The sequence below is a fragment of the Carassius carassius genome, chromosome 8 (genome assembly GCF_963082965.1).
Source record: "Carassius carassius chromosome 8, fCarCar2.1, whole genome shotgun sequence".
Taxonomy (NCBI): Eukaryota; Metazoa; Chordata; class Actinopteri; order Cypriniformes; family Cyprinidae; genus Carassius; species Carassius carassius.
In genome coordinates this window covers 18,548,942-18,559,757 of record NC_081762.1, presented here as the reverse complement: position 1 = coordinate 18,559,757, position 10,816 = coordinate 18,548,942, and the positions used below count along the sequence as shown (strand labels likewise).

At 37.4% G+C, this 10,816-nt stretch overlaps 1 protein-coding gene across 3 annotated transcripts; it reads right to left on the bottom strand.

Moving 5' to 3' along the window:
* Window positions 1-1,310: 1,310 nt before the first annotated feature.
* Window positions 1,311-5,679, bottom strand: LOC132145448 (adenylate kinase 2, mitochondrial-like). 3 transcript variants are annotated; one of them, XM_059556491.1, is made up of 7 exons: window positions 5,497-5,679; window positions 4,153-4,278; window positions 3,931-4,041; window positions 3,740-3,834; window positions 2,353-2,425; window positions 2,020-2,267; window positions 1,311-1,487 (listed from the first exon to the last, which is right to left on the bottom strand). In XM_059556491.1, exons 1-6 carry the CDS (start codon window positions 5,593-5,595, stop codon window positions 2,046-2,048), a joined length of 726 nt encoding a protein of 241 aa, XP_059412474.1. In that variant the 5' UTR covers window positions 5,596-5,679; the 3' UTR covers window positions 1,311-1,487; window positions 2,020-2,045. The 3 variants fall into 3 exon arrangements, with proteins under 3 accessions (XP_059412474.1, XP_059412475.1, XP_059412473.1); XM_059556492.1 differs by having other exon boundaries at window positions 2,072-2,267; XM_059556490.1 differs by lacking the exon at window positions 1,311-1,487 and having other exon boundaries at window positions 1,987-2,267.
* Window positions 5,680-10,816: the final 5,137 nt, after the last annotated feature.

Sequence of the window (10,816 nt, the reverse complement as noted above, 5' to 3'; positions counted from 1 at the left end):
AAACGTATTAACTTATCAGACAGAGGAAGGGCTTTTTAAATATTATCGTGGACAAACGAGAGCTAAGGAGTCTTTTTTTTTTAGAGCTAAGGAGTCAAAAAGTAGCAGAACCACTGATTTATAAATAATTTATTTTCCTGAAATAGTTTTAATTCTAGAGTTCCCACACTAGAACTTAAGACCAAAAGATTTTCTGACATTTTCTATTACCAGTTGTCAGGAGCTGCTGAACCTACTCCACCATCATTGAATCCATCCTCTGGACTTCAGTAACTGTCTGGTTCAGCTCAGCTTCTAAATCTGACCTCAGAAGACTACAGAGGGTAGTCCGGACTGCTGAGCGAATCATCGGTACAACCCTCCCTTCTATTCAAGAACTTTACTTATCCAGAGTGAACAAAAGGGCCAGTAAAATCACTCTTGACCCCTCACATCCAGCACACTCCCTCTTTGAACTGTTGCCTTCTGGTCGACGCTACAGAGCACTGAGCACCAGAACGACCAGACACAGGAACAGTTTCTTCCCCCGGGCAATCCATCTAATGAACAATTGATAATGACTGTGGAACACAGTACACTATTTATATACACATACACTTATTTATCTCACATACTTAGTGTACACTTAAATTTTGCACATAATATACCTGTACATACATAACTGCTTTTTGTAATATACCTGCCAATTGTCAATTTGTATATTGTCATTCCTTACCGACTTATTTGTATTTTATTCTTTTGTTTTGTTTTTTTGTTCTGTCGCTGCCATTCTGTTGTACTGCGGAGCTTCTATCACAAAAACAAATTCCTCGTATGTGTAAACATACCTGGCAATAAAGCTCATTCTGATTCTCTAAACGTTTTTTTTTTAAACATTTATGGTTTTTGATTGAGAATATTTAATTAAAATTATTCAAATGAATAATTTACACACACACACACACAAAATGCTTAAAAGCACTATTTAGCAATATTGATTAAACATTTTTAAATCAGAGCTTAACTAGAAAAGAAATGTTGATTGGAATTTCCTTGACTTTTTTTAGATTTGAAAAAAAATTTTTTTTTTTCAAAATTCCGATATGTCTAGGTTGTCTATGACCAGGGGAACCCTGTAATGCACTTCATACACTGGTCGGCTGATGTATTGAGTTGCTGCTTCTCTTTTTTATCTACCATTTATCTTTGTACTTCTGTGTCACAAACTTGTGAAAGTTTCTTCAAATTAACACCAAACTGAGAAGTGGATGTAAAATCTGGTCACTGGGACAGTAATACAGAAACACAAAGAATCAACCTCTTCCTGAAAGTTAGTAGAAAATAGTCTCCCATGTTTTATTGGAGGTAATCAACTGGGTTTCAGTTAAATCTGTGTTCATTACAAAACACATTCACTACATGGAATGATCAAAATAGACATCTGAGTCACTTCCAGCTTATTTTCACATCTGGATCAACCTGGATGGAAGAATCTGGATTTCATACAGCTGCAGAAAAAAAAGAAGGAAAAAAAAGTCCACAGGTAAATTAATGACTAAACTCAGAGCATGAATTAATAAATATTAGCTAATTAAGCAATTAATATAGTAGCTTCTTCCATTCAACATTTAAACCAAGCATTCACATGACCTCTACTGGATATCATGCATTACTACAAGAATGAAAATAGTGCAAGTGACATAACTATACCTTTTTACAGGTGTCTGGTTAGAGTTAACAAAAAAAAACAAAAAAAATACATGCTTTCATTATATTGATGCTTATAACCACATCAGTTGGTATTAAACCTTTTATATGATCTTAAACCTTTTATATGATCCTAATAAGACATTACAATTAGCTTGGGTTCCACATTCAGAGTTTAATATTTCTTAGGCTTTTTAGTCAAAGGAGTTCTGTTACCCATTGTACAATAGGCAGCAGATTTTAAATCAGATGAATCAAAACCATGTCTAAAGACAAACTCACAAAGACAAACACAAAACATAAAATGAATCAAATAGGGTTTATAATGCATACAAGGAAAGAGTAGATGTAGAGATGATTCAGACAAAATAAACAAGATCTTTACAGTTAGCAGCAGAGAAGGCAGCAAGGATGGAGGCAAAGACGAGGTCGGGGGACTGAGAAGCATCAACAGCAGTGTGTAGGCCGCGGTCGCTGTAGTAGTGCACGAGAGGGGCCGTCTGCTTGTGATAGGACTCTAGTCGGGAGCGCAGGGTGATCTCGTTGTCATCACTGCGGCGAATAAGAGGCTCCCCGGTCACCTGTGGACATACGGATCAGACCAAACCTCTACAACGATGCTCACAGCTGTCCTGTTAATTGCAATAAGACTGTTTTGTTTCTCACATCATCCTTCATTGGCTCTTTGGGAGGCTTGAACTCTTCATGGTAAGACCGGCCGCTGGGCTGATGAATGAGTCTGAGGAATTAAATGCATTGTGTTCAGCGGTGGAAAGCTACTGTTCTTGAGTGCATTTTTCAAGCATCTGTGCTTTATCAGAGTATTTTTATTGCGAGAAATTCAAAGTATAAAAATCATACTTTTTACTCCACTACATTTCATTTCAACTAACCATCATGAACTGAAGAAAAATGCTACCCGCTCTAAAAGGCAATAGTGATGTTGGATTTGTGAATGAGCTAACTCTTTCCTGTTGAATTGGTTCACTGATCTGAATGCAGCCGTTCTTGAATCAATAACTAACTGATTCAATAATCCGGATGCTCAACTGATGACTTAAAGTGTGTTACTAAGGCTGAGTTTTTAGTATGGATCAGACTATTGAAAATTACAATCATACTGCTGTCAGGAGAGTTCGTTATTTGGAAACTAATACGGCAGATTGTTTAAGCTTATTAAAATGTGGACAAATCTAAATTTCTGTGTCACCAGCTTTACAGGACAGGTTTTTTTAAAGGTAAAATAATGCTAATAATGCCCATGCATCCTCCCCTCTGCTGTAGTAGCTTCAAATGGCATGAAACTAGCGTGCTTGCATAGCGTTCCTCTTAAAATATGAACACAACTTCCTTCCTTCCTTGTCTAAACATTGTATTTTCATATGATTTATCACCACATATTTGCACAAGTTTCATATTTCCTCATGTTTGGATACTTAAATTCTCATTATCTTAAAGGGATATAATTTTAGTATATTCAAAGGTAATGCTTATAATAAGGTAATAATAGGTAATAATTTATACATATATGTTTTAGTAAGAAAAAAAAATCTTGCTTATTTACAGATAAATATTAAATGTCTGCACAAATTTGTATTATTATAAATCTGCCTAGTACAGGCTAAAATTAATAAACATGGTTCACAAAAAAAAAAAAAGTATATACATAAATTAATAGGGTGTCTAATAAAGTTACTGAGTTAATTACTTGTTTATCAAGTATTTGTCCATTACTGATTTTTACATTTCAACAAAAGTCATTTTCAATAATTTACAATTCTTACTAACTGGAGATAGTAAGGAGGTACACTTCATTTTTAAAATACAATCAAAACCACAAAAGGAACATTTTCTTGCCACCTCCTCCTTTAAAGACAACAGAAACAAGTGTTTGACAGCTATTATGTCCTACCTAGAAAATATGTCTTCTCTTGTTCCTGAAATGAGTGGCATCTTTTCAGTATATTCCGCATTCATGAAATTAAACCGAGCCATTAGAACATATTAGCTGCAATAATAAGCTCCAAATTTACAAGCCCCTCCATCTTCATACCTCCCACAAATTCTGCTCACTAGCAGAGAGTCATCAACTGAGAATTCAACCACAGAGTCCAGTTTCTCACTACGCTTCTCCAAGAGGCCGTCCAACTAGAAATAAGACAGAGAGGCACAGGTTGACTGATGCATTTTAAATTCCGTACTTCAGAGTGTTCTGTGTCTCTTTATAATGTCAGTAGTCCTCACCATTTCTGCCTGATTGACAGTGCGGGGGAAACCATCCAGCAGGAATCCATTCTTGCATGCAGGCGTGTCCAGGTTGTTGTCTATGAGCTCCACCACCATCTCATCACTCACCTTAAGGAAAGATGACAAAAAGTCTCAGGGCTTTATCCCTCAAACCTAAAATGCACATTGGAGAGGAAGACATTTTTAAACATATAAAACTAGAACATCTATTAATTTGACCAGTTTGCCGGCATCCATGGTTTCCTTAAGCCGCTGGCCGAGCTCTGAGCCAGATGCCACCATGGCCCTCAGCATGTCCCCAGTAGCTAAATGACACACACAGTACTTCTCTGCAAGCTTGGGTGCCTGTGGAGGCCAAAATGAAACATTTATGGAATTAACTCCGAAACAATAAAAAATGATGATCAGATACATTACATATAATAACATTTAGAATATAAGGAAAGCCAAACACTTGTTTGTCGAATAACCAAATTCATCCACAAACTTAATATTTATAGGTAACATTTGTCTTGAAATAAATAACTGAATTAAAAAAACAACCACCAATCTGTAATATTTTTCAAATAAAAAAAAGAATAATAGCATTTTCAGCAAGTATGCAATAACATTGATCAAATGTGCAAAAGACTGCTACAAAAAAAGTTTAATTTCATTTAGAAAAAATAAAACAAACATTTATCACATTTTCCACATAAAAACATAAGCTGTTTTCAACATTGATAATGATAGTGATACAAAAAAAAATATTGAACAGCAAATCAGCTTAGAATGATTTCTGAGGGATCGTGTGAACTGAAGTAACGCTGCTAAAAATTCAGCTTTGCCATCAAAGAAATAAGTTACATTTTAAAATAGATTCAAATAGAAAGTGGTTTATCAGAATTGTAATAATATTTCACAATAGTACTTTATGTACTGTATTTCACAAGCCAAGTTTTAACTGTTTTACTGACATTCAAAATGTGCAGCAAATGATGCTCAATATCAGCAAGCAGTATTGCCAAGCATTGCTGGTATGCCTGTTCTTTATGGTCTGTTGAGTTACACTATCACCCAACAGAACAGAAAGGTCTACAGTTTTCCCAGTGCTCACCAATTCACGCATGTTCGTTGTCATGTTACTCAGCTCAAATGATCTGAGTGACATGGATTTTAAATAATAATTCCAAAATTGCACGGAATTAACAATCTGATCGAAAAACAACATCTGGGCAACAGTACACAGGCGTCACAGAGACAATCACACTGACGGTGTGAAATAGTAGGCCTATAACATTTGGTTTAGTTCAGTTAAATGAACAGTCAAACACAAAACCTATATTATGACGTCATCTGAAACGTAATGAGAGTGAATGGTGACCGAGACTGTCATTTAACATTCCAGCATTGTGTCTACATCATTACACGGGGGAAAATAAGACAGAAATCCATATAGGTCTGTAATACCATGAGGCTAGGTTGTTGTTTTTGGGTAAACTATCACTTTAATTACTCTCAATCCCGCTACCGGTGGACGGTTTAATCAGAATGAGCCACGCGGCACGCAGGGCGAGCTCTCACCTGCGTCCCCTTCCCCGCACCGGGCGGCCCGAGCAGAATGGCTCGAATGCCTTTCCTTACACCGGAGACTGTATCATTCGCTTGCGTGCTGGGGGCCATGGTTACACGTTGTAAACGACCTAAGGACACTTCTCTCCACTACACACTTAGCGTCCGCAAACTCACTCGGAAAGGAAGTCGTAACGCCTCCGTTTGCTGAGTTTGGACTCAAATCCCCGCCTTCTAGCACAAAGCCATCCACCTGATTGGCCAATGGCACGTCGTTTATCCACAGCGCGAGTTCATTGGATACAATCGAATGCCTCAGTATACTCTAATACTCTAATATCCGGAATTTGGCATAAAGTGACACATTAAGGAGATGTGAAAGTTTAAGCCCATTATTGTTTAATTTAATGATCAATGATGTTTTTGATAAAGTTAATAAACCAGGAATAGGATTGGCTCTTTATGCAGATGACGGAGCATTATGGAAGAGAGGCCGTAATATAAAAAAATGTGGTTAAAGGCATTCAGGAGTCAATTAAAGAAGTAGAAGAATGGTCATTGGTTTGGGGTCTAAAGTTTTCAGTCTCAAAAACACAATATATGTTATTCACAAAAAACAAGAGGAATGAACATTTAGAACTGAAGTTGTATGATGAAATATTGGAAAGAGTACCTGTTTTTAAATATCTTGGATTATGGTTTGATGGAAAATTAACATGGAAATGTCATATCAGTAAAATTGAGTCAAAGTGTAAAAAGATATTAAATTGCATGCGTACGGTTGCTGGTCACAATTGGGGAGCTACTCGTAGTGCATTGTTATGCATGTATCAAGCACTGATTCGTTCTTGCTTTGATTATGGATGTATTGTATATGGTTCGGCATCCAATAAATTAGATATAATTCAATCCAAAGCACTAAGAATATGTTGTGGAGCAGTTAAAACATCCCCTGTAGATGCAATTGGAGTAGAAATGGGAGAGATCCCTCTAGATATTAGAAGGGAAAAACTGGCAATTACATACTGGGTAAATCTTCAGCAATCAGCAAATAATCACCTTACTCGCAAAGTATTGGATGAGTGCTGGGAATACTCATTTGATGGAGGACACAGTTTTGGATGGAAGAGCAGAGTATGGGCTAAGGAATGTTGCATGGACAATAAGATCTTCTGTCCCAGTATACCACTTACTGATACTCCACCATGGAAAGTCCCTGAACCGCTTGTAGATTTGAGTCTACTAGACAAGCCCAAAGAAGAGTACATTGGAAATGAGGTTAATGCTTTTTTAAATAACACATTTTATTCAGTATTACAAATATTTACAGATGGTTCTAAGGAACCTATCAGTCAAAAGGTTGGATTAGGTGTATATATTCCACAATTTAAAAAACAGATTAGTTTGAGGTTGACTGATGAGATGTCTGTGTACAGTGCAGAGTTAACAGCTATAATAATAGGACTACAGTGGGTCGAACAAGTCAGACCAAATAAAGTGGTAATATGTTCAGATTCTTTTTCAGCTTTAATTAGTATAGTACATGCAAGATCAGACAGAGATGATTTATTAATGGAAGTATATTTATCACTATACAGACTGAAAGAGGGTGGAATAGTGGTGTATTTCTGTTGGGTACCAGCACACATTTGGGTATCTGGTAATGAAGTTGCTGATAAACTAGCAAAAAAAGCACTAGACAAGAGGGAGGCGGATGTTAAAGTACCTATGGGGAAAAAGGAGGCAAAATCGATTTTAAAGAGAAAGTTAATGAATAAGTGGCAAATTAGATGGGACCGTAGTAGCAGAGGGAGATGGTGTTATAGTATCACACAGACAGTAGGGAAGATACATTGTCAGGGAAGAAATAGAAAAGAAGAAGTATTGCTGTCTAGGTTAAGATTGGGACATACAGGGTTAAACTCAACACTGGCAATAATGGGGTTACATGAAAATGGATTATGTGATGTGTGTGGTGTATCTGAAAATGTAAGTCATGCATTATTTATTTGTAGTAAATATAATATTTTCCGGGATGTATTGTTCAGTCATCTGAAGAATGGAGAGGATAGAATGAAGAATGAGGATATTTTAGGAAAAGGTTTAATGGATAGACCGATATATAGAGCACTGATTACGTTTATATATGATTCAGGTTTGGGATTTAGAATATGATAATATTCTAAATCCCAATAATAATATGATAATAATATGATAATATGATATACTTGAAATGTTGAACCTGCCATGGGGGCTGAGTGTGGACGGAGGAGCTGAACACGCTGCGCCGGATGAAGCCTCTATTGCAGGTATGATAAATAATAATGATGATGTATGTGGGATGATAGAGTAGGGTTCAGCAAGGAAACATAGTTAATGGTCCATTTGTGAAAGAAGGAAGAGGAAATAGTTTTAAACCTCAGACTTATCACCCAAGGTTAATTTGCCATCCAACACAGTAGGTGGCGATAATGCTGCTTTTGAGTTAATCGCCATTAAACAACAAGAAGAAGAAGAAGATGTGAAAGTTTAGAGGAGAAATAAAATATCAGTATCTGAAATGACATATTAATATTAAGGATGTCCAGATCCGATGTCATGATTGGAAATCGGGCCCGATCGCGTGGTTTCAGATTCGATCGGACGTTACCTCCCTATCTTTTTAACACATCTTTAGTTATGCGGTGGCATAGAGTTAGACCCTTTTGACTCCACACAGAAACCGCAACGCGTGCGGCATGACATCACTTTGTTTTCAAGAGATGGTGTGAATAAATATAGATTCAAACTCAAAGAAAAAAAGGATAGTCTGCGCATGACCTGATATTTCATTCGGACCCAGAATACAGCGAGAAGAACATCACGGAGCGCTAAACTCTCATGCAGTGTGTGTTTCATTCATACTAGAAGCCAGAGCGCGCTCTCGCACTGATAGTCATATCAGGAAACTCCTAATATGGACAAAAGCGTCCAGCTATCGCTGTGGTTTTCACAGGAAAACAGAAACTTATGCAAACACAAAGACATCAATATACGAACACAAGACAATAAATAGTTTTTCAAGTCATCTCCAGCAGGTGATAAATAAAGTATATGAACAATGCAGTGCTTATTGACATGGCATTTATTACAGTATAGAAACTATTCTGCCTTTTGTGATAAACAGTGTTTGTAGTATATTAACAAATCATTATTATTTGTTATTGTCCAGCATTTATAGATTTCTAAGCCAATAAAAAGCTAGAAAATAAGAGAAAAATTAAAGTTGCCTATACTACCAGTCAAAAGTTTTTGAACAGTCTCTTCTGTTCACCAAGCCTGCATTTATTTGATCCAAAAATTTTGAAATATTTTTACTAGCCTATTTAAAATAGCTATAAAAATGATTCTGAAATGTAATTAATGTTAATTGCTTGTTCTTGACGCGTCTTGAAATAAAATCCTGAGTCCTCTGAGACCAACACCTTCAAAAATGGGCTAGTACAACACTACTAGGCATCTCTAATATAAATTGAAGTTCTTCATTTAAAGGTCCTATGACATGAAAATTTCACTTTCTGAGGTTTTTTAACATTAATATGACTTCCCCTAGCATGTATGTGGTCCCCAAGTTTCTAAAAATTTTAATCGGTGTAAATCGAGATTTTGCTATCTTTCTCTGCCTTTGAGAAAACTGAAGCTCAAACGGGCTGATCTGGAATCTCCTCTTTGTGATGTTGTAAAGAGAAATGTTACCTCCCCTTTCTCTGCTTTACCCGCCCAAATATTTACATATAATTCAGTCGCAATGTCAGCAGAGGCGTTACAAACAGACTTTTATGATATGGATTCGACAGCACCGGCACAAACAGTGAGTAACAGTGTTCATTAATGCCTGATCTGTGATCAGTGATTTCTGATGTGTAGCTAATTATTCAAGTTCACACAGACTTTCTTTCTAAATCGTTTAATACTGTTTATGCATCAGTGAATCAAGCCGGTGACTAAACGATCAACTTCACGTTGTTTCTCTTAGTAGCATGAAACAAATCTGTTATTTAAATTGTGATTTAACTACAGAGAGCGATCAAAGAACGCTCCCTTTTTTTCGGAGCTCTCACACATCCCGAGTATATATTATCTGCACTCTTGACCAAACTGCCGTTACAATGAATGACGCTGTTATGCTGCACAACGGAGCTCTTACTGTACAGTCGTGGCCAAAAGTTGAGAATTACATAAATATTAGTTTTCAAAAAGTTTGCTGCTAAACTGCTTTTAGATCTTTGTTTCAGTTGTTTCTGTGATGTACTGAAATATAATTACAAGCACTTCATAAGTTTCAAAGGCTTTTATCGACAATTACATAACATTTATGCAAAGAGTCAGTATTTGCAGTGTTGGCCCTTCTTTTTCAGGACCTCTGCAATTCGACTGGGCATGCTCTCAATCAACTTCTGGCCCAAATCCTGACTGATAGCAACCCATTCTATCATAATCACTTCTTGGAGTTTGTCAGAATTAGAGGGTTTTTGTTTGTCCACCCGCCTCTTGAGGATTGACCACAAGTTCTCAATGGGATTAAGATCTGGGGAGTTTCCAGGCCATGGACCCAAAATTTCAACATTCTGGTCCCCGAGCCACTTAGTTATCACTTTTGCCTTATGGCACGGTGCTCCATCGTGCTGGAAAATGCATTGTTCTTCACCAAACTGTTGTTGGATTGTTGGAAGAAGTTGCTGTTGGAGGGTGTTTTGGTACCATTCTTTATTCATGGCTGTGTTTTTGGGCAGAATTGTGAGTGAGCCCACTACCTTGGATGAGAAGCAACCCCACACATGAATGGTGTCAGGATGCTTTACTGTTGGCATGACACAGGACTGATGGTAGCGCTCACCTTTTCTTCTCCGGACAAGCCTTTTTCCAGATGCCCTAAACAATCGGAAAGGGGCTTTATCGGAGAATATGACTTTGCCCCAGTCCTCAGCAGTCCATTCACTATACTTTCTGCAGAAGATCAATCTGTCCCTGATGTTTTTTTTGGAGAGAAGTGGCTTCTTTGCTGCCCTTCTTGACACCAGGCCATCTTCCAAAAGTCTTGGCCTCACTGTGCGTGCGGATGCGCTCACACCTGCCTGCTGCCATTCCTGAGCAAGCTCTGCACTGGTGGCACTCCGATCCCGCAGCTGAATCCTCTTTAGGAGACGATCCTGGCGCTTGCTGGACTTTCTTGGACGCCCTTAAGCCTTCTTTACAAGAATTGAACCTCTTTCCTTCTTGATGATCCTATAAATTGTTGATTTAGGTGCAATCTTTGTAGCCAAAATATCGTTGCCTGTGAAGCCATTTTTAT